The 24,471-nt window shown below is 41.8% G+C and overlaps 1 protein-coding gene across 1 annotated transcript in view; it reads left to right on the plus strand.

The window, feature by feature from the left end:
* Psmd11 (proteasome 26S subunit, non-ATPase 11) overlaps positions 1-24,471 on the plus strand; it is a 59,139-nt gene that overhangs the window by 23,449 nt on the left and 11,219 nt on the right. Inside the window, exons 4-6 of the mRNA XM_004664579.3 lie at positions 9,780-9,851; positions 10,358-10,415; positions 17,838-18,032. Coding sequence (XP_004664636.1) covers positions 9,780-9,851; positions 10,358-10,415; positions 17,838-18,032 — 325 coding nt within the window. The remainder of the gene's footprint in view (positions 1-9,779; positions 9,852-10,357; positions 10,416-17,837; positions 18,033-24,471) is intronic.

Consider the following 24,471-nt stretch of genomic DNA (forward strand, 5'->3'; position numbering starts at 1 on the left):
TAGCTGGCAAAACTTTTTTCCCATTCTGTAGGTTGCCTCTTGCTCTATTCACAGTTTCCTTTGCCATACAAAAGCTTTGTAATTTTATCAGGTCCCAGTGGTTGATCTGTGGTTTTATTTCCTGAGCTATTAGCGTTGCATTCAGAAAGTCTTTGCCAAGACCAATATATTGAAGGGTTCCCCCTACTTTTTCCTCTAGCAGTTTTAGGTCTGATATTAAAAGTCTTTGATCCATTTGGACTTAATTCATTTTTTGGTTTTTCTTCCTACCTCTGCCTCTTGAGTGCAGGGATTAAATCCATGTGCCACCACGCCTGGCTTCATTTGGACTTCATTCTTATGCTTGGAGAGCAATATATATGTTTTCTGTTTTCATCCTTCTACAGATACACATCCAGTTTTCCAGCACAATTTACTGAAGAGGCTGTCTTTTCTCCAATGGTGTTTTTGGCATTTTTGTCGAAGATCAGGTGGCTATAGCTACCTGGACCTACATCTGGGTCTTCTATTCTGTTCTATCTATGTGTGTGTTTTTTTGGAAGTACCATACTGTTTTTGTTACTATGGCTCTGTAATATAGGTTAAAATCAGGTATGGTGGTACCAACAACCTTATTTTTGTTGCTCAGTGTTTTAGATGTTGGAGGTTTTTGTGCTTCCAAATGAATTTTTGGATTGTTTTTTTTTTATTTCTATAAAGAATGCCATTGAAATTTTTATGGGGATTGCATTAAATGTGTAGATTGTCTTTGGTAAGATTGCCATTTTCACAACATTGATTCTTCCAATCCAAGGACAAGGGATGTCTTTCCATTTCCTAGTGTCTTCTGCAATTTCTTGCTTGAGTGTTTTAAGGTTTTCATTGTAGAGATCCTTTACTTCCTTGGTTAGGTTTATTCCAAAGTACTTTATTTATTTATTTGTGTATTTTTAATTTTATTTTTTATTTATTTGATAGAGAAAGAGAGAGAGAGAGAATGGGCACATGCCAGGGCCTCCAGCCACTGAAAATGAACTCCAGACACATGCGTCCCCTTGTGCATCTGCCTAACGTGGGCCCTGGGGAATCGAACCTGGGTCCTTTGGCTTTGCAGGCAAACGCCTCAACCACTAAGACATCCCTCCAGCCCTATTTTTATTTATTTTTTGTTTGTTTTTGTTTTTGGAGGTAGGGTCTCACTCTGGCTCAGGCTGACCTGGAATTCACTCTGTAGTCTCAGGGTGGCCTCGAACTCTTGGCAATCCTCCTACCTGTGTCTCCCGAGTGCTGGGATTAAAGGCATGCGCCACCATGCCTGGCTATTTTTATTTATTTTTGATGCAACTGTGATCGGGGTGATTTTTCTGATTTCCTTCTCTGTTTGTTAGTTGTTAGCATGTAGGAAGAAGGCTGCTGATTTCTGTGTGTGTATTTTCTATCCTGCTGCATGGCCATAGATATTTATCAGCTCTAACAGTTTGCTGGTAGTCTTTAGAGACCTTTATGTATAGAATCATATCATCTGCCAATAGTAATACTTTGATCTCTTCCAATTTGTTTCCCTTTTATGTGTGTCTCTTGCCTTATTGCTATGGGTATGACTTCCAGTACTGTATTAAATAGAAGTGGGGACAGTGGACACTCTTGTCTTGTTCCTGATTTTAGTGGAAAAGATTCAATTTTTCTCCATTTAGTATTATGTTGGCTGTAGGTTTGTCATAAATAGCCTTTATTATGTTGAGATATGTTCCTTCTATTCCCAGTCTCTGTAGGACTTTTTTTTTTTTTTTTTTTGGTTTTTCGAGGTAGGGTCTCACTCTGGCTCAGGCTGACCTGGAATTCACTATGTAGTCTCAGGATGGCCTTGAACTCTCGGTGATCCTCCTACCTCTGCCTCCTGAGTGCTGGGATTAAAGGCGTGCGCCAACACGCCCGGCTCTCTGTAGGACTTTTATCATGAAGGGATGGATTTTGTCAAATGCTCTTTCTGCCTCTAATGAGACGATTATGTGATTTTTGTCCTTCATTCCATTTATTTAATCTATTACGTTTATTGATTTGCATATGTTGAACCATCTCTGCATCCTGGGATGAAGCCTACTTGGTTGGGGTGAATGATCTTTCTTATATATTCCTGTATTGTTTGACAGTATTTTGTTGAGAATTTTTGTATCTGTGTTCATGAGGGAGATTAGTCTGTAATTTTTGTTGTTGTTCTGTCTTTGTCTGGTTATGGTATGAGGGTGATACTGGCTTTGTAAAAAGAGTTTGGTAGGATTCCTTCCTTTTCTCTTTTATGGAAAAGCTTGAGAAGCATTCATGTTAATTCTTCCATGAAGGTCTGGGAAAATTCACTGGTGAATCCATCTGGGCCTAGACTTTTTTTTTTTTTAATTTTTTAATTTTTTTTGTTCATTTTAATTTATTTATTTGAGAATGACAGACAGAAGGAGGCAGAGAGAGAGAGAATGGGTGCGCCAGGGCCTCCAGCCACTGCAAATGAACTCCAGATGCGTGCGCCCCCTTGTGCATCTGGCTAACGTGGGTCCTGGAGAATCGAGCCTTGAACCAGGGTCCTTAGGCTTCACAGGCAAGCGCTTAACCACTAAGCCATCTCTCCAGCCCTGGGCCTAGACTTTTTTTTAGTTGGGAGACTTTTTATAAGTACTTGGATCTGTATTTGTTAAAGCTGTATTTAAGTGGTTAATCTCATCTTGATTTAATTTAGATAGGTAATATAAATCAAGGAAATCATCCATTTTAGATTTTCAAACTTAATAGAGTATATGTTCTTATAGTATGTCCCTATGATGTTTTGAATTTCTCTGGTGTCTGTTGTGATGGTGCCTTTTTCGTCTCTAATTTTATTAATTTGTGTCTCCTCTCTTACTTGGTCAGATTTGCTAAGGGTTTATCAATCTTGTTTATCGTTTCAACGAATCAACCAACGAATCAACTCTTTGTTTTACTGTGTAGTCTCAGGGTGTCCTCGAACTCACAGTGATCCTCCTTGTTCTACCCTCTGAGTGCTGGGATTAAAGGCGTGTGTTACCATGCCTGGCTCTTACTTCTTAATGTAGGTACTGAAAGCTATAAAGTTCCCTCTTTGGACTGCTTTCATTGTGTCCCAAAGGTTTTGATATGTTGTGTTCTCATTATCATTTGGTTCTATGAATTTTTTGATTTCCTTCTTAATTTCTTTTTTGACCCATTCTCATTCAGTAGTGTATTATTTAGTTGCCATCATATTTTTATGCTCTATAGCTTTTCTTGCTATTGATTTGTAGTTGATTCCATTGTGGTCAGATAGAATACAAGGAACCAGTCTTATATATTAAAAATCTTTTCAAGCTAGGCTTGGTGGCACACACCTTTAATCTTGGCACTTGGGAGACAGAAGTATGAGGATTGCTGAGTTCCCTGCCTGGAACTATAGAGTGAATTTGAGCTTATCCTGGGGGGAAGAGAGAGAGAGAGAAACCCTACCTCAGAAGAAAAAATCAAAACTATTTTCATTTATTTGAGTGGGGGTCAAGGAACAAGTGTGAGAGAGAGAGAGGGAGAGAGAGAGAATGAAAATGAATGAATATGGGAACACCAGGACCTCTTGACACTGCAAACAAACTACAGATGCATGTGCTACTTTGTGCATCTGGCTTTATATGGGGCCTGGGACATTGAACGCAGGCTGTCAGGCTTTGCAAACACGTACCTTAAACTACTGAGCCATCTCCTCAGTCCAGACAAATTTGTCATTCTTTTGTTTCTGTTTTTCTTTCTTTTCCTTCTTTTTCATCTTTTCTTCCCACCTTCTTGGGTCTCAGAGCTCAGGTTGTCCATGAATTCAAGATCCTCTTGCCTCATCCTCTCAAGTGCTGGGATTACAAGTGTGTACTAACACTGGGCTGCATTTTTGTCATTTTAAGATATGTGTTACTTTAGTGTTGAATAAAGGCTAGTTTTTCAGGAGTAATAGTTGAGTTTTTATCAAGAAGAGTAAAAGTCTGATTCATGACTTTCTGGTAATTTTTGTGGAATATATGTTATTTGCTTCCCCCCCTTGGCTTGACAAACCCTCTTGCTGCACTTTCCCTTCTATGCTGTACCTCAGGTGTTTCCTTGTCGACTTTGATGTTATCTTAACTGTTTCGGTGACCCATATTGTATTTTGTACATGTTGTTATTATTATTTTTTGTTTTTTCACTTTAGAGTCTTTCTTGCTCTAGCCCAGGCTGTCCTCGAATTCACTCTTAGTGTCAGGCTGCCCTCGAACTCACTGCAGTCCTCATACTTCTGTTTCCCTAGAGCTAGGATTAAAGGTATGTACCATCATGCCTCTCCATGTTTATAGTCTTGATTATTTTGTCTCACATGACAGTTATATATTTGCCTTCAATGTATTCCTATTCTGTGGGCCATTATCTACATCAAAGTTTTCTCCCTTTTTTTTTTTTTTTTTTTTTTTGAGGTAAGGTCTCACTCTAGCTCAGGCTGACCTGAAATTCACTGTATAGTCTCAGTGAGGTCTGAAACTCATGGCAATCCTCTTACCTCTGCCTCCTGAATGCTGGGGTTAAAGGTGTACGGCACCATGCCCTGCTAGGGTTTTCTTTTCTCTTCCTCTCCCCTTCTTTTTCCCTTCTCTTACCCCCTCTCTCTTTTAATTTAATTTATTTGACAGAGAGGGAAAGAAAGAAACAGTCAGGTAGAGAGAGAATGTGTGTGCCAGGGCCTTCAATCACTGTAAAGGAAGTCTAGAGGTATGCGCCACCTTGTGACTCTGGCTTATGTGGGTCCTGGGCAATTGAACCTGGATCCTATGGTTTCACAGGTAAGGGCCTTAACTGCTAAACCATTTCTCTAGCATCCCTTGCTACTCTTTTTTTTTTTTTTAAATTTTTTTTGTTCATTTTTTATTTATTTATTTGAGAGTGACAGACAGAGAGAAAGACAGATAGAGGGAGAGAGAAAGAATGGGCGAGCCAGGGCTTCCAGCCACTGCAAACGAACTCCAGACGCATGCGCCCCCTTGTGCATCTGGCTAACGTGGGACCTGGGGAACTGACCCTTGAACCAGGGTCCTTAGGCTTCACAGGCAAGCGCTTAACCGCTAAGCCATCTCTCCAGCCCCTCTTTTTAAATTAAGTAGAAAGTTGTATGGATGCATCATATATTAGTGCCATCATTTCCCTCCTCCCTGCCCCTATTTTGCAGAGGGCCCTCCTCTGTGGGATTGCTGGTATTCTCCCTAGGTTTGCGGGTTATGGGATGTGAAAGCATTAGTTAGTCATTGTCCTCTCTTCTCCTCTCCTCTCCTGCTCCTCTTTCTTCTTCTTCTTCTTCTTTTTTTTTTTTTTTTTTTTTTGAGGCAGGGACTCACTCTGGCTTAAGCTGACTTGGAACTCAATCTATATTTCCAGACTGGCCTCAAACTCACAGTCATCCTCGTACCTCTGCCTCCTGAGTGCTAGGATTGAAGATATGTACCACCATGTCTGGGTAGGACTCTCTTCATTCACAGTACAGTTCACATTCCTTAACCATGGCTATTATTTATTTTAAAAATAGTTTTATTTATGTGTAAGCAGTAAGAGAGAAGAGGGAGAGAGACAGACAGAATGGGCACAGTAGGACTTTCAGCCACTGCAGATGAACTCAGACACAAGTGCCTCTGTGTATCTGGCTGTATGTGGGTACTGGGGAATAGAACCTGAGTCGTTAGGTTTTGTAGACAGGTGCCTTAACTGTTTAGCTATCCCTCCAGCCCCCTATTTATTTATTTATTTTTAGCCATTCTTTTTTTTTTTTTTTTTTTTTTGAGGTAGGGTCTCACTCTAGCCCAGGCTGACCTGGAATTCACTATGTAGTATCAGGTGCCTTGAACTCAATCCTCCTACCAACCTCTGCCTCCCAGGTGCTGGGATTAAAGGTGTGCGTCCAGCTTCGTTCATGTTTAAAAAAAATATTTTATTTATTTATTTTATTTGAAAGAGAAGGAGAGAGAGAGAGATTGAGAGAATGGGCATGCTAGGGTCTCTAGCCACTGCAAACGAACTCTAGATGCATGAGCCACCATGTTCATCTGGCTTACATGGGTACTGGGGAATCAAACCTGAGTACTTAGGCTTTAGGCTTTGCAGGCAAGTGCCTTAACCACTAAGCCATGTCTCTAGCTCTCACACTTTTTTCTGAGGCAGGGTCTCAGTCTGGCTCAGACTGACTTAGAACTCACTCTGTAGTCCCAGACTGGCCTTGAACTCATAGGGATCCTCTTATGTCAGTCTTCCAAGTGAGTGATGGGACTAAAGGCTCAGTCTGAGTAACCCTTGTAAATATAAATCTTTGCCCTACAGCCAAAGTAGTTTAAAAGGTTATGACCCCTTCCCCCCAAAAAAAATAAGGGCCAATATGGGGGATTGGGAAAATGGTTCAGCAGTTAAAAGCACTTGCTTGCATGTGGCCCTATATGGGTGGTTGGGGATATGAACCCAGGCTGGCAGGCTTTGCAAACAAGCTGCTCTAAATGCTGAAACATCCTCCAGCCCAGTGGACTTTTCTTTCCCTTTTTTTTTTTTTTTTTTTTTGGTGTGTGTGTGTGTTATATGTACTTGTATGTGTGGTTGGGTGACCATATATATCTATGTACATATGTGTTGAGGTCAGAAGGTGATGTTGGGTGTCTTCCTCAATCACTTTTCACCTTTTTTTTCTCCCCCCAAGTTAGGGTTTCACTCTAGTTCAGGCTAACCTGGAATTCCAGATGCATGCACCACATAAATGTGGGTACAGGAGAATTGAACCTGGGTAATTAGTCTTTGCAGTCTTAACCACTAAGGCATCTCTCCAGCTCCAGAACACTTTAAAATTTTTATTTATTTATTTATTTGAAAGAGAAAGAGGCAGATAGAGATAGAGAATGGGTGCACCAGGGCCTCTAGCCTCTGCAAACGAACTCCAAATATATGTGCCACCATGTGCATCTGGCTAATGTGGGTACTAGCCAATTGAACCAGGGTCCTTAGGCTTCGGAGACAAGGGCCTTCGTTGCTAATCTATTTCTGCAGCCCCTCATAACTGCCCCCCCCCCCACCACCAGGTAAGGTCTCGCTCTAGCCCAGGCTGACCTGGAATTCACTATGTAGTCGCAAGGTGGCCTTGAACTCAAAGTGCTCTTCCTACCTCTGCCTTCTGAGTGCCGGGATTAAAGGCATGTGTTACTGTGCCCAGCTCAAAACTCTTAATAATGGAAGAGAGGGCTTAGTGATTGAGGTGTTTGCTTGTGAAGCCAAAGGACCCAGGTCTGATTCCCCAGGACCCACATAAGCCAGATGTATAAGGTGGCTCATGCGTCGAGTTCATTTACAACTGCTGAGTGCACTGGTCTGCCCATTCTCTTTCCCTCTCTCTCTTTAATCTGCCTCTTTCTCTCTCTCTCAAATGAATAAGAAAGTAAAAAAAAAAAATATTAAAAAAGCAAAAAAAATTAATGGATGAGATAGAATACTAAGAGTATTTCATAGGTACCTTGTCAAAAGTAATAGGTCCTAGGTACCTGATAACATATGCTATAGTGTCTCATATAGTATGCTACTTTAGATCAGCTACTTTGTACATTATACCACTGTTTGGGTAGCAGGTAGAACTGAGGTTCAGAGTTCCTTTAAAGCTTAACTGCCCCTTTAAGAGTTAAGCTAATTCTTTTTTTTTTTTTTTCTATTTAAGAGAGAGAATGGGCTTGCCAGGGCCTTCAGCTGACACAAATGAACTCCAGACACATACGCCCCCTTGTGTGCATGTACAACATTGTATTCTTTTAAAAAATATTTTATTTGTATTTATTTATTTGAGAGAGAAAGAGAGAATGAATAAGTCAGGGCCTCCAGTCACTGCAAAGAAACTCCGTATGTATATGCTACATTGTGCATCTGACTTACATGGGTACTGGGGAATCAGACCGGGATACTTAGGCTTCTCAGGTAAGCGCCTTAACCAGTAAGCCATTTCTCCAGCCCTGACATTGCAGTCTTGTATCACTGTGTATCTGGCTTACGTGGGACCTGGAGATTTGAACATGAGATCTTAAGTTTCTCAGGCAAGCACCTTAACTGCTAAGCCATCTTTTTAGCCCTCTAATTCTTTTTTTTTTCTGAATTTTTATTAACATTTTCCATATTATAAAAAATATCCCATAGTAATACCCTCCCTCCCCCTCCCTACTTTCCCCTTTGGAATTCCACTCTCCATCATGTCCCCTCCCCATCTCAATAAGTCTCTCTTTTATTTTGATGTCATGATCTTTTCTTCCTCTTATGATGGTCTTGTGTAGGTAGTATCAGGCACTGTGAGGTCATGAATATCCAGGCCATTTTGTGTCTGGAGGAGCACATTGTAAGGAATCCTACCCTTCCTTTGGCTCTTATATTTTTTCGGCCACCTCTTCCGCATTAGACCCTGAGTCTTGGAAGGTGTGATCGAGATGTTACTCAGTACTCTAGTCACTTTTTTCCAGCACTGTGATACCTTCTGAGTCATCCCAAGGTCACTGCCATCTGAAAAGAGAAGATTCTCTACCCAAAGTGAGAGTAGCATTAATATAAGGATATAAATGTTAAGAGAAGTGCTTACTGGGCAGTTTGATAAGCATAGTATATACATTTTTCCAGACATCAGCAGATGTTATACCCCTAGGGCTCATGACTACTCCTGTTTTAAGTTTTCAGTATCAGGGATGTGTTTCCCCCCCATGGAGTGGGTCTCCAGTCCAATTGGGGGCAGTTGGTTTCCACCATGACAGACCTGCCACTATTGCACCCGTTGGGTCATTTGGTAGCCCTCTAATTCTTTATTACTCCCTTTACATGAAGAGTGATGTTGGGGCTGGAGAGATGGCTTAGCGGTTAAGCACTTGCCTGTGAAACCTAAGGACCCAGGTTTGAGGCTCAGTTCCCCAGGTCCCACGTTAGCCAGATGCACAAGGGGGTGCATGCGTCTGGAGTTCGTTTGCAGAGGCTGGAAGCCCTGGCATGCCCATTCTCTCTCTCTCCCTCTATCTGTCTTTCTCTCTCTGTCTGTCACTCTCAAATAAATAAAAAATAAAAATTAAAAAAAAATTAAAAAAAAAGTGATGTTGAATTGGTTATTTATACTTATAAAAGGAAAAGAGCCAGTTGGACCTCTTGAGTCTTACATTTGTTAGGAACAAGGTATTTTTGCTTAGAAACTCTCCCCTTTGTTAATCGTATAGTCACAATAATATATTACCATTATTATTTTCAATATTTAGGGAGAAAATTGTGCTTTAAAAAAATCCTAAGCCACTATAGAAATATCCATTGCAGAGCTATGTATTTTGGGGGTTCTGAATATCTTTTGGGACAGTAGAAGAGTCTTGAAGAGTATGCTCTTCCCACAGAACATAATTTTATTTGTGGTTTTCTTTTCTTTCTTTGTTTTTTTTTTTCCAAGGTAGGGTCTCACTCTGGCTCAGGCTGACCTGGAATTCTCTATGTATTCTCAGGGTAGCCTTGAACTCATCTTAGTGATCCTTCTACCTTTGCCTCCCAAGTGTTGGGACTAAAGGCATGCACTACTATGCCCGGCTGAGTACATGATTTTAAAAAGCAAAAAGCCTAGTTGATTCTTTATTGTGATACATACTGAGATACTGTGGCTCAGTATACTGTAGACCCTAAACAAGAGTGACATTATAATATGCAAAAGGAGAATTACAACTTTTTTGTTCTGCAAGGCATGATTTGGTGGGCCTAATGTTGCTTGTATTATCTGTTCTCTGTTGCAGGTCGAACTGTGTTTAGAGTGCATTGAGTGGGCCAAGTCAGAGAAAAGAACTTTCTTACGCCAAGCATTGGAGGTAGGTGCCCACATTAGCACAGATTTCAGGTCTTTAGGCCTTGGAAAGGCTGTAAGTGTAGTCCCATTCCTGATTAAAAACATTTTTAGCAACTTTGTATCACCCAGTTCCCAACATTGGTCCCAGTTAGTAGAATTTCCTGGTCGAAGATTTTCCTTTCTGTTTGTGTGTAAAGACCCAAAGTTTCACTTTATAGTTCAGACTGGCCTCAAACCTGTGACAAACCTCTTGCTTCACCTCCTGAGTGCTGGGATTATGTTTTTAGTTGAAATTTTGAGGCACATTGGCTGTTTGTGTCCGGAAAATAGGCAGCAGTATGATAAAGTTAACAGTCAGATATTGGCCATATAGGAGACAATAATGCGGGCCAGATCATTTGTTATGCTGAGCTTGATGTTATCATGAGAACATGTATATTCAATAGTAATGATTCTGTAACTGTCAGTCCTTGATTTCTTTCTCCAGCTCTCCCCGCCCCTTCAATCAATGCCTTTTCTCTTTCTTAGGCAAGACTGGTTTCTTTGTACTTTGATACCAAGAGGTACCAGGAAGCATTGCATTTGGGTAAGTAAACTGACAGAAATTAGTAAGACATCTTAGCTAGCAAATGCTGAGAAAAAAAAAAATGTTCTGAGAAATGAACTACAATTTATTGTTAAATTTAGAAAACAAAAAGTCAGTTTTTCAGTCTTCATAAGTTTAGACCAGAAAATCCACTTCATTAAAGTGCCAGCTAGTTTTTTTTTCCCTTTTTGGTATTTCTGCACTTTACATACAGTGGTACTGTTAAATTTCAGCATTAATTTTTTGTTTTTAGTATTTATTAGAGAGAGCGTGAGAGAACAAGTGTGTGTGTGTGAGTGAGTGAGGGGAGGGGAGAGGGAGGGAGAATAGGCATGTCAGGGCCTCTAGCCACTGCAAACTAACTCCAGATGCATGTGCCACCATGTGCACCTGACTTATGTGGGACCTGGAGAATTGAACCTGGGTCCTTAGTCTTTACAGGCAGGTGCCTTAACTGCTAAGCCATTCCTCTAGCCCCAGAATTAATATTTTAAATAAAAAAATTATTTTAGAGAGAGAGAATGAGAATGGGCATGATAGGGCCTCCAGCCATTACAAATGAATTCCAGATGCATGCACCCCCTTGTGTATCTGGTTTACGTGGGTTCTGGAGAATTGAACTGGTGTCCTTAGGCTTCACAGGCAAATGCCTTAATCTCTAAGCCATCTCTCTAGCCCCAGATTTAATTTTTTTTCTTTGTTTTTTTGAGGTAGGGTTTTACTCTAGTCCAGTCTGACCTGGAACTCACTATGTAGTCTCAGGGTAGCCTTGAATTTACCGCAGTCTACTTACCTCTGCCTCCCAAGTGCTGGGATTAAAGATGTAGACCACCACACCCAGCTCTAGACTTAATTTTTTTAAAATATTTTATTTACTTGAGAGAGAGAGGGAAAGAGAAAGCCAACAGAATGAGTGTGCCAGAACCTTCTGCCACTGCAAAAGAACTCCAGACACTTGTGCCACTTTGTGCATTTGGCCTTATGTGGGTACTGTGGAATCAAACTCAGGCCATCAGGCTTTGAAAGAAAATACCTTTAACTGCTGAGCCATCTTTCTAGCCCCAGAATTAAATTTTAAAATTACAAATAGTTTTTTTTTTAAAATAATTTATATCAGAGAGAGGGGGGAGAGAGAGAGAGAGAGAGAGAGAGAGAGAGAGAGAGAGAGTGTGTGTGTGTGTGTGTGTGTGTGTGTGTGTGTGTGTCAGGGTCTTCAGCCACTATAAACAAAGTCAAGCTCCAGATGCATGCACAACCTTGTGCAGCTGGCTTACATGGGTCCTGGGAATTAAACCTGTGTCCTTTGGCTTCACAGGAAGATGGTTTAACCGCTAAGCTATTTCTGCCCTTAAATCACAAATGTTTTATAGGGTATTATTGTTAATTGTATTTCTATTTTTAAGCATACTTAAAATGTATTTTAAGTATCAAATGACAGCTGGGTGTAGTGGTGCACGCCTTTCATCCCATTACTCTGGAGGTAGGGGTAGGAGGATCACCTTTAGTTCCTGGCTACTCTCGAGACTCCATAGTGAATTTCAGGTCAGTCTGGGCTTAGAGCTAGACCCTATTCTGAAAAAACCAAAACCAAAACAAACAAAAGACCTGCTACTTTGTTTTTGATTTTTATTTATTTATTTTCATATGTGTGTGAGTGTGTGCATGCACCAGGGTCTCTTATGACTGCCAGTGAATGCTCCTCTGATTTTATATGGTCGGCTGGGGAACTGAACCCTGGCAGGCAAGCTTTTTTTTTTTTTTTTTCCCCGAGGTAGGGTCTCACTCTGGCTCAGGCTGACCTGGAATTCACTATGTAGTCTCAGGGTGGCCTCAAACTCAAGGTGATCCTCCTACCTCTGCCTCCCGAGTGCTGGGATTAAAGGCGTGCACCACCACGCCTGGCTTTGGCAGGCAAGCTTTGCAAGTAAGTGTCTTTAACCTCTGAGCCATCTCCCCAGCCCCTAAATTTATTTATTGGTTTCCCGTGGTAGTCTCAATCTACCTCTGCTTCTCGAGTGCTGGTACTAAAGGTGTGTGCCACTACACATAGCTAAAATTTTTTTGTAACAGTTTTCAGACATGTAAATAATAATCCCTTCCCATTGCTTTCTGTTGTTGCCCCTCCTTTGTTTCCTTTCTTCCTTTCTTTCTTTCTTTCTTTCTTTCTTTCTTTCTTTCTTTCTTTCTTTCTTTCTTTCTTTCTTTCTTTCTTTTCTTTCCTTCCCTCCTTCCTTCCCTCCTTCCTTCCCTCCCTCCTTCCCTCCTTCCTTCCCTCCTTCCTTCCTTCCTTCCTTCCTTCCTTCCTTCCTTCCTTCCTTCCTTCCTTCCTTCCTTCCTTCCTTCCTTCCCTCCTTCCTTCCCTCCCTACCTCCTTCCCTCCCTCCCTCCCTCCCTCCCTCCCTCCCTCCCTCCTTCCTTCCTTCCTTCCTTCCTTCCTTCCTTCCTTTCTTCTTTTTTGGTTTTTTTGAGGTAGGGTCTCACTCTAGCCCAGGCTGACCTGGAATTCACTATGGAGTCTCAGGGGGGCCTTGAACTCAGTGATCCTCCTACCTGTGAGTGCTGGGATTAAAGGTGTGCGCCACCACACCCGGCTTGTCTCCCTTTCTACTGAACCCTTTCTTGTTTTTTTTTTTTTTTTCTGTAAAACAAATTAAACACTTTAACTATGTTAGTTCTGGCCAAGTATCTTTTCACAGTAATCAATCAATTAATAAAAGCCAAATATGGTAAAAATATAACAAATACATGTTGTCTTCTGGGAATATGGAATTGAAGAAAAGTGATACATCAAAATTGAGAAATGTGAAGGGAAATTTGAGTTCACCCAAGGAAAAAAGTACAAATAGTGGCTGGACAGATGGCTTGGGGGTTAAGGCACTTGCTTGCTAAGACTAACAACCTGAGAACCCTTTCTTTTTAATTCCTCCCTCTTCTACTTTGATGCTGTGGCTTTTTGTGTGTGTGTGTTTTATTTTTGTTTTTTGTCCCATCATACATGAAGGGATACTGATGGGCTCCATATTGTGTGGGTCTTGTGCAGATTCCAGTTGCTGTGTCTGGAAGAGAACTTTCTAAAGCAGTCCTCCCCACACTCTGGCTCTTACGTTCTTTCTACTCCTGTGATTTTTCCTGAGCCTTAGAGGGGATGCTAGGGTATTGTTTACATTGAGCACTCAGTAGTCACTGTTTCTTAGCTTTGGTGAGTGTTGAGTCTCTTGGGAGTTTTCTGAGAGGATCCCAGGTAGCTCAGGCTGGCCTCCACCTCCTTGTGTAACTGAAGATGACCGTGAACTGCTTTTCCTGCCTCTACCTTCTGAGGACGAGGAATTAACAGCACGGGTTACTGACACCTGGCTGTTTCATTTATTTGTTTGTTTATTTACTTTGTGTTTTTTTTTCCAGGTACCACATGCTGACCTGGAATTCACTATTTAGTTTTAGAGTAGCTTCAAATATCTGATCCTCCAGGCCTGGCTTATTTGTTTATTTTGAGACATGATATCTTGTATGTCAGGCCTGCCTTAAACTCAGTCTTCTTGCTTCATCCTTCCAAGTGTTAGGATTACAGGCATGTGCCACTATGCCCATTTTCATTTGTTTAGTTTTGTTTTTTTAAATATTTATGTATGTATGTATGTATGTATGTATGTATGTATGTATGTGTGTGTTTGTGTTTGTGCCAGGAACATTTGCTGTTGTCAACAAACACCAGATGCTTGTGCCACTTTTGGGGTGCAGGTTTATGTGAGTAGTTGGGAAATCCATGGCTGACAGGTTTTTCAAGCAAACACCTTTAAATCCTCCTGAGTCATTTCCACAGCCCTTTGACTTGTGTTTAATTTTTTTTTCCTTTGTTTTTTTTTTTCTTTTTTTCTTTTTTTTTATTTTTTTATTTCTTTTTTTATATTTTGGGGACCTTTGTTTCCTTTGTTTTTTGAGGTAGGGTCTCACTGTAGCCCAGGTTGACCTGTGATTCACTGTGTAGCCTCAGGATGGCTTTGAACTCACAGTGATCCTCCTACCTCTGCCTACTGAGTGCTGGGGTTAAAGGCGTGTGTCACCTGTCATTTTTATGTGGATACTGGGAATCAACCCAGGTCCTTAATGCTTGCAAGGCAAGTGCTTTATTGACTGAGTCTTCTCAACTCCAGTATTTCATTTTTTTAAAAAAAGAAAGCATTTATTTATTTATTTGTATGTACAAGCATGCATGCCATGGCATATGTATGGAGGTTAGGATAACTTTGAGGTGTCCGTGCTTCACTCACATTTGTGACAGGGGCTCTTGCTAGTGCAAAGCTGCAACTGTCAGCCTTGCTGGTTGGATTCTCCTGGTCCTGCTTCCCATCTTTGTAGGAGTGTTGGGATCACACATGCATGTACCACTTTGCATCTGGCTTTACATGGGTGCTGGGAAATTTAATTCCCGCTGGCAGGTTTTACAGACCATCCTTTAAGTGCTGCCCCATCTCTCCAGCACCCCCATTACTTTATTTCTCCATTATTGCTGAATAATTGTTCATTGCCTGTATCATGTTTTAAGTATTCTTTCATCAGTTGGTATACTTTTGGGTTTTTTTTTTTTTTTTTTCTTGTGAATGTTGCTGTTTCACATCACATAGACCTGCTTTTCTTTTCTTTTTTTTTAAATTTTTTATTTATTTATTTGAGAGCGACAGACACAGAGAGAAAGACAGATAGAGGGAGAGAGAGGGAGAGAGAGAGAATGGACGCGCCAGGGCTTCCAGCCTCTGCAAACGTACTCCAGATGCGTGCGCCCCTTGTGCATCTGGCTAACGTGGGACCTGGGGAACCGAGCCTCGAACTGGGGTCCTTAGGCTTTGCAGGCAAGCGCTTAACCGCTAAGCCATCTCTCCAGCCCCCCCCTTTTTTTTAACTTAAAAAAATACTTGTTGGGCTGGAGAGATGGCTTAGTGGTTAAGGCGCTTGCCTATGAAGCCTAAAGACCCAGGTTCAATTCTCCAGGTCCCATGGAAGCCAGATGCACATGGTGGCACATGTATCTGGAGTTCATTTGCAGTGGCCAGAGGACCTAGCACATCTATTCTTTCTTTTTCTTTCCTTCTCTCTCCCTCTCCCTCTGTTTCTAATAAATAAATTAATTAAAAAGAAATTAAATACTTATTTATGTATTTATTTATTTGAGAGTAGAAGGAAGAGGCAGATAGAGAATGGAGGTGCATAAGGGCCTCTAGCCACTGCAGACTTCACTCCAGACCCATGTGCCACCTTGTGCTTCTGGTTTGTGTGAGTACTGGGGAATTGAGTTTGCATCCTTAGGTTTCACAGGCAAGTGCCTTAACTGCTAAGCCATCCCTCCAGCTTGGACCTGCTTTTCTTTTGTGTATACCAAGAAGTGGGATTGTTGGAACATGTTTAGATGTGGCTTAGCTCTTTGAAGAGCAACTGAGCTATTTTCCTTTTTAAAAAAATTCTTATTTATTTGAAAAAGGGACAGGAAGAGGCAGATAGAGAATGAGCACACCAGGTCCTCTAGCCCCACTGCAGATGAACTTCAGATGCTTGGCCACCTTGTGCATCTGGCTTACATGAGTATGGGGAACTGAACCTGAGTCCTTAGGCTTCCCAGGCAAGCACCTCGAGTACTAAGCCATCTCTCCAGCCCTATTTCCATTTTTTAAAAATATTTATTTACTTTTTTTTTGAGAGAAAGAGAGAGAGAGAGAGAGAGAGAGAGAATGAGAATGGGTGTGCCAGGGCTTCTTGCCACTGCAAATGAACTTCAGATGCATACACCCAGGAGAGATTGCTTTAGTGGTTAAGGCCCTTGTCTGCAAAGCCTGAGGACCCAGGTTGGATTCCCCAGGACTCATGTAAGCCATATGCACAAGGTAGTACATGCATCTGGGGTTGTTTTGCAGTGGCTGGAGGCCCTGGCATTCCCCCCCCCCCCCCAGTCTCTTATAAATAAAAATAGCTGGGCATAGTGGCAGTATGCCTGAGACTCAGTGAATTCCTGGTCAGCCTGAGCTAAAGTGAGACCCTACCTGGAAAAAAACAAATTGTAAATAAATAAATACAAGTACTTCTTAGGCCAGGTGTGGTGGCACATGCCTTTAATCCCAGCACTCAAGAGGCAGATGTAGGATTGCTGTGAGTTCAGGCCTACCCCGAGACTCCATAATGAATTCCAGATCAACCTGGGCTAAGCAACACCCTACTTTGAAAAACAAAAACAAAAGTACTTTTTTTTTTCTTTTGTTGCTTATGTTTGTTGGTATAATAAGATAGAGTCTTACATTTTATTTTATTTTACAAGTTTCATGGTTGTAGTTCTTTCTGTCTTTTCAGGTAGAGTTTTACTATATAGTCTAGGTTGTCTTGGAACTTACTGTGTAGCCCAATTTGGCCTTTAACTCATGTTTCTCTTGCCTCAGCCTCCCATGTGCTGGGGTTACATGCCTATGCCATAGTTTTAGTTCTTACATTTAGGATTTTCATCCATGTGGATTTAATTTTGTGGGGGGGGGTTGAGGTAGGGTCTCACTGTAGCCCAGGCTGACCAGGAATTCACTGTGTAATCTCAGGGCGGCCTTGGACTCATAGCAGTCCACCTACCTCTGCCTCCCAAGTGCTGGGATTAAAGGCGTATGCCACCATGCCCTGCGGATTGAATTTTTGTACATGGTATAAATGTATGCGTTTGATAATCTCTCCACAGATGAGGAAATGAGGTATAGTGGAGAATATTGCATATCTGGAATTATTTTACTTCCTCATAAACCCTAGTGTCTATTTATTTTATTTTTTGATTTTTTTGAAACAAAGTCTCTCTTTTGTAGCCCAGGCTGGCCTCTAACATGTCATCTTTCTGTCACAGCTTCCCAAATGCTGGGATTACAGGAATGTGCCACTTTGCCTGACACCAGTGTTTCTTACAAAGTCTTGTGATTGTTGGATTGGGAGAGTGAGCTGAAGTTCCTGTCTGAATTGGATAACTAGTTCTAGCTTTTTTTTGTTTTTTGAGGTAGGGTCTCACTCTAGCCAAGGCTAACCTGGAATTCACTATGGAGTGTCAGGGTGGCCTCGAACTCATGGCAGTCCTCCTACCTCTGCCTCCCAAATGCTGGGATTAAAGGCGTGTGCCACCACTCCCAGCTTAGTTTTAGCATTTTATGGCTAGAGACTCTATTGTATTTAAATCTTAGGTTTGTGTTTTTAGGCAGGAGAAAAGCTTCAAAGAGTTCTGTATTTCTCATTTGGAAGATAGCATATTAGAGTGAAAACTCAATTCTTGCTTGGGCTCTCAAGGTAACCTTTATGGGTTTAGGTAGGTTTCTTTTTCCTTAGTGTTATGAGAGTGAAGAGTGAAATTTTTGCATTATTATGATAGTAAAATTATGGCCAACAAAGGAACATATGTGTGTTTTCCTTTTCTAGGTTCTCAGCTGCTGCGTGAATTGAAAAAGATGGATGACAAAGCCCTTTTGGTGGAGGTACAGCTTTTAGAAAGCAAAACATACCATGCTCTGAGCAATCTGCCAAAGGCTCGGGCTGCCTTAACCTCTGCTCGGACCACAGCAAATGCCATCTACTGCCCACCTAAGTTGCAGGCCACTTTGGACATGCAGTCAGGTAACACTCAGGTGTTTCTAGGTGTATTTTCTTAGAGTGCTTCTTACCTTCTGGTGAAAAGGAGCTAAGGGACTGTGGCTGAAGAATATTGTTGGCCCTACCGTCCTAACTTTCTAACCAGCTGGTCTCCTCCTATTAACTACCTAATATGTATTAAAACATGCTTATCAGTGCCTGGCTAGGTAAACTGTCTGGTAGAGCCATATTCCAAAGACGTCTTGCAAAGGTTTAGCTCTTAGTCATTTATTCGTAATGGTAGCATTTCTCTTCAGGATTGGCCTAACCTACATTTGTTAACCTAATCTGATAAATCTTTTGGAGAGCTTTGAAAACTTGTTGGCTTTTTTTTTTTTTTTTTTTTTTTTTGGGAAAAGACCTAAGATTAGAACTGTGGGACGATACCCTAATTTTAGCTGACTGTGTAGTGTGTAACTTTCTCCCTATCCTTCCCATCTCTGAGACTATCTCATTATATAGCCCAGGAAAGCCTTGAACTCAGTGCAGCTCAAGCTGGCCTGAAACTCATAATCTACCTGTCTCAGCCTCCTGAATGTCAGGCTAACAGGCATGTGCCTCCATGCCTGGTGTTAGTATGTACCTTTGTGATTCAGTATGTGAATGTTGAGGCTTGGAAGATTGATAGGTAGAATACAATTTCTTATTTTTTCTTTTTAAAATATTTATTTAAGAGAGAGAGAAAGAAAAAGAAAAAAGCAGGTAGAATGGTTATGCCAGGGCCTCTGGCCATTGCAAATGTACTCCAGACATATGTGCCACCCTTTGTATCTGGTTTACATGGGTACTGGGGAATTGACCCTGGGTCCTTAGTCTTTGCAGGCTAAGGCCTTGATGGCTAAGCTATCTCTCCAGCCCTAGAATACTATTTCAGCAGCTTTCTTACTTGAATCATCATTTTTGGAAGAGTGAAGGAAATAGAGGTAGAAGACCAGCTTAAACTCTGATATTCCTCTACAGATGGTCGTGCTTTTCCAGCTGAACTCTCAGGGCTGTTATAATCTAGTGGTAGTGATTACTTGTTAGACGTTTAGTTCTGCTGATTTCTAGGTACGTGACCTTGTTTAAATTATTTGTCTTTAGCTTATTTGTAAAATGGTTATAATGACGGTTTCTCCTCCTAGAATTGTGGGCAAGATAACATAAGATGGTGGACACCTTAACCCAATTCTATACTTTCTTTGAGTCACTGCCTAAAAGCATTCCTTTCCTTCACAGTCAAGAGATGAACTTGCCTCTTATTTTTCAAAAGAAGTAGAGATTTTTCTCAATGTGAGCCCTTTTCTCTTTCCTATGCATTTTTTGGGGTGGGGGCAGCTTGAGGTAGGGTCTCACTTAGGCTGGCCTCGGACTCACAGCAATTTTCCTACCTTTGCCTTCCCAGTGCTAGGATTATAAGCATGTGCTACCATGCCTGGCTCCTGCACAGTTTTATTCCTTATCAAAACTGGTCTTTTTACCTATCCTTTTCTATTGTCTTCAGTCTTAACTCCCCACTCAGATCTGTCTTTGACTTGCCTCTAATGACAGAGCAAACTTTTCTCTTTAAATTGTCATCTGTTGGACTGGAGAGATAGCTCAGCGGGTTGGACACTTTCTTGCAAAGCTTAACGAACCAGGATAGATTCCCCAGTACTTACATAAAGCCAGATGCCCAAAGTGGCACTTGTGTCTGGAGTTCATTTGTAAAAAGTTGAGAGAAGCTGGGCTTGGTGGTGCATGCCTTTAATCCCAGCACTCGGGATGCAGAGGTAGGAGGATCACTGTGAGTTCAAGGCCACCCTGAGACTACATAGTTAATTCCAGGTCAGCCTGAGCCAGAGTGAGACCTTACCTCGAAAAACAAAGAAAAGAAAACAAACCCCTCTCTCCCCTCCTTTCCCCCTCCCCTCCCCCTTCTTTTCCCCTCTCTCCCCTCCCCTCCCCCTCCTTTCCCCCTCCCTCCCCTCTCCCTTTCCCTTTCCCTTTTGAGTCAGTGTTCACTGTAGCTTAGGCTGCCCTGAAATTCACTTTGTAGTCCGAGGTGATTGAGTGCTAGGATTAAAGGTGTGCACCACCACAGCATGCTCCTGATTTCTTTTTCATTTTTATTTTCAAGCCAGACACAGAGAAAGAGAATGGGAGGGAACAGCAGTCCAGGGCCTTTCACCATTGCAAACAAACTCCAGATGCATGTCTTACATTGTACATCTGTTTTTTTTTTCTTTTAATTTGAGGGGGGCAAATAGAGGGACAGAGAATGGGTGTGCCAGGGCCTTTAGAGGCTGCAAATGAACTCTAGACCTATGTGCTACCTTGTGCATCTGGCTTTATGTGGGGCTTGGGGAATTGAATTGGCATACTTTGGCTTTGCTGACAAGTGCCTTAACTGATAAGCTATTTCTCCAGCCCTATATCTGGGCTTAAAAAATTATTTTTATTTTATATTTTTAGAGAAAGAGAGGGAGAGGGAGAAAGAGAATTTGCCAGGGCCTTAGCCGCTGTAATGGAATTCAGATGCTTGCACCACCTAGTGGGCATGTGCAACCTTGTACTTGCCTCACTTTTGTGCATCTTGCTTATGTGGGATCTAGAAACTAGAACATGGATTCTTAGTCTTCCCAGGCAAACACCTAAACCACTAGCCCATCTTGCCAACCCTTTATATATATATATTTTATTTATCCACTTATTTATTTGGGAGAGAGAGAGGGAAAGCAGAAGAGTGAGGGGGAGAGAGGGAGGGAGAGGGAGAGAATGAATGAATATGGGCCTGCAATGGCCTCTAGCCACTTCAAACAAACTCCAGACACATGTCACTTTATGCATCTGGGTTACATTGATACTGGGGACTTGACTCTGGGTCCTTAGACTTTGTAGGCAAGTGTCTTAACCACTAAGCCACCTCTTAAGCCCTTTTAATTTAAATTATTTGAGAGAGAGATTGAAAGAAAGAGGGAGGGTAGGAAGGAAGAGAATGGGTACACTAGGACCTTCAGCCATTGCATGTGCCACCCTGTATATCTGGCTTATGTGGGTACTGGGGAATTGAACCTGGGTCCTTAGGCTTCAGAGGCAAACTGCTAAGGTATCTCTCTAGCCCTTATTTTTTTTTTAAATTAATTAATTTATTTGAGAAAGAGTGAGAGAAATTGGTGAGGGGGAGGGGGAGAGAAAGGGCACACTAGAGCCTCTAGCTTCTGCAAAGGAACTCCAGATGCATGTACCTCCTTGTACATCTGGCTTACTTCCTGGGGAATTGAAACTGGGTCCTTTGGCTCTGTAGGCAAGTGCCTTAACTACTAAGTCATCTCTCCAGCCCTGTTTTTGTTTTTTTTTTTTTTTTTTTTTGTTGTTTGTTTGTTTTTAGATTTGATTTTATTTGAAAGGGAGAGAGAGAGGGAGTGGGAGCATACCAGGACCTTCAGCTGCTACAAACAAACTGCAGATGCATATACCACTTTGTGCATCTTGCTTATGTGGGTCTTAGGAAATTGAATCTTGGTCTTTTGGCTTTGTAGGCAAGTGCCTTAACTGCTAAACCATCACTCCAGCCCCACATCTGGTTTTTTATTTAAATTATTTATTTGCAAAGGGAGAACAAGGGGGGGAGGGAAAATGAGAGATGAAAGGAGAAAGTATGGACTTGCTAGTACTTCTTTTTTTTTTTAATTAAGAATTATTTATTAGCCTGGCTGGTGGCACATGCCTTTAATCCCAGCACTTGTGAGGCAGAGGTAGGATCACCATGAGTTTGAGGCTACCCTGAGACTACGTAGTGAATTCCAGGTTAGCCTGGGCTAGAGCGAGGCCCTACCTCAGGAAAACCAAAACAACCAACCAAACAAAAAGCAACAAAAAACAATTTATTTATTTTGACAGAGGTAGAGAAAAATGCAGATACAGACAGAGAAGGGTGCTCCAAGCCTCCAGTCACTGCACACGAACTCCAGATGTATATACCCCTGTGCATCTGGCTTATGTGGCTACTGGGGACTTGAACCTGGGTCCTTAGGCTATGCAGGCAAATGCCTTAATTGCTAAGCAATCTATCCAGCCTTGCCAGGGCTTCTTGCCACTGCAAATGAACTCCAGGTGCATGCAACACTTTGTGCATCTGGTTTTATGTGGGTACTGGGAAATTAAACCTAGCCTTGGGCTGGAGAGATGGTTTACTGGTTAAGGTTCTTGTCTGTGAAGTCTAAAAACCCAGGTTCAGTTCCTCAGTACCCATGTAAGCCAGATACACAAGGTGGCGCATGAATCTTCGAGTTTGTTTGCAGTCAGTAGAGGCGTTGGCGTGCCCATTCATTTTCTCTCCCCATTCCCTCTGTCTCTATCTCAAATAAAAATAAAAAACTAGCCGGGCGTGGTGGCGCACGCCTTTAATCCCAGCACTCGGGAGGCAGAGGTAGAAGGATCGCCGAGAGTTTGAGGCCACCCTGAGACTACATAGTGAATTCCAGGTCAGCCTGAGCCAGAGTGAGACCCTACCTCGAAAAACCAAATAAATAAATAAATAAAAATAAAAATAAAAAACTAGGCTGTTGGGCTTTGCAAGCAAGTGCCTATAACAGCTGAGCCATCTTTCTAGCCCTGTGCATGTAGCATTATGTGGGTACTGAGGAATCAAACCCAAGCCTTCTGGTGTTGCAAGCAAATATCTTAATCTGCTAAGCCATCTTCCCACCATTGTTCTCATTTTCTGTCTAATCCTATATTCTCCCATAGCTCTAGCTCATAGCACTGATGGTCTTTTCATTTAGATCTCCAGTAGCTTATTTTTTCCCCCCAAATTTTAGATCTAAATTTAGTGCTGTATAAAGGACACCGAGATATCCTTATATCTCATTCTCCATGTATCAAAAATTATACAATTCCCTATGCAGTTGTTCGTTTTTGAACTTCATGTCTGTTCCTGGTACCGTATTGACTTAGATGTTCAAGCTTTTGGCTTTGGAGTGATTTTGACTTCTTTCTGTCTTTCATCCTTCTTATGTAGTCAGTTACCAGATCATGTTGATCATGCCTCTAAATGTACTGTTCTGACTGAGGCCCAGCTGACTGGATTGGTCTTTTACTGGTCTCTTCTGTCCTTACTTACTCTTTCCAGTCTCTTCTGGCTCCAGTGTGACTTTTCTGAAACACTGACCTGATCTTATAAAAGTTCCCAGAAGTTCTCCACTGCTGTCAAGCTTTTAAAGAGAAGTTAGCTTTTACTTTTCATCCTCCTCTGGTTTCCCATCCTAGTCATCAAATGACATCATTTTCTCCCAATGTTCCATGTTATTTCCTGTTTCTGTGCCCTTTTGTATTTTGTCATTTCTGCTTAAATTTCCCCTTTTACCAGTTCCTATGGCAAATTCCTGTGTGTCCTCTGGATGCAGTTTAGACGTCTCTTCTGTGCGCCTTCCTTTGTGCTTTCCTTTCTTTGGTAGTAAATCAATTTACGACCAAAAGTACATTTTCTGTACACATTATATTTCTAATTTTGTTACTGTTTTTTTTTTTTTTTTTTTTTTTGAGGTAGGGTCTCGCTCTAGCCCAGACTCACCTGGAATTCACTATGTAGTCTCAGGGTGACCTTGAATTTATGGTGATTCTCCTACCTCTGCCTCTCAAGTGCTGGGATTAATGGCATGCACCACCATGCTTGGCTTTTTCTTTCTCTCTCTCTCTTTCTTTCTTTCTTTCTTTCTTTCTTTCTTTCTTTCTTTCTTTCTTTCTTTTAATTTGAAAGCAATGGACAGAGAGAGAGAAAGAGGCAGATAAGAGAGAGAGAGAGAGAGAGAGAGAGAGAGAGAGAGAGGGCTGGAGAGATGGCTTAGCGGTTAAGCGCTTGCCTGTGAAGCCTAAGGACCCTGGTTCGAGGCTCGGTTCCCCAGGTCCCACGTTAGCCAGATGCACAAGGGGGCGCACGCGTCTGGAGTTCGTTTGCAGAGGCTGGAAGCCCTGGCGCGCCTATTCTCTCTGTCTCCCTCTATCTGTCTTTCTCTCTGTGTCTGTAGCTCTCAAATAAATAAATAAAATTAAAAAAAAAAAAAGAGAGAGAGAGAGAGAATGGGCGTGCCAGGTCCTCTGGCCACTGCAAACGAACTCCAGACATGTGCGCTCCCTTAGGCATCTGGCTAATGTGGGTTCTGGAGAATCGAGCCTTGAACTGGGGTCCTTAGGCTTCACAGGCAAGCACTTAACTGCTAAGCCATCTCTCCAGCCCGGCTTTTTTTCGAGGTAGTGTCTCACTCTAGTTCAGGCTGACCTGGAATTCTCTATGTAGTCTCAGGGTGGCCTCAAACTCATAGCGATCCTCCCACCTGTGCCTCCCGAGTGCTGGTATTAAAGGCGTGCACCACCATGCCTGGCCTCTGACTTTTTTAAAAATATATAAAATATTTAATTTATTTGAGGGCTGGAGAGATGGCTTAGCGGTTAAGTGCTTACCTGT

The sequence above is a fragment of the Jaculus jaculus genome, chromosome 9 (assembly GCF_020740685.1).
Source record: "Jaculus jaculus isolate mJacJac1 chromosome 9, mJacJac1.mat.Y.cur, whole genome shotgun sequence".
Classification (NCBI taxonomy): domain Eukaryota; kingdom Metazoa; phylum Chordata; class Mammalia; order Rodentia; family Dipodidae; genus Jaculus; species Jaculus jaculus.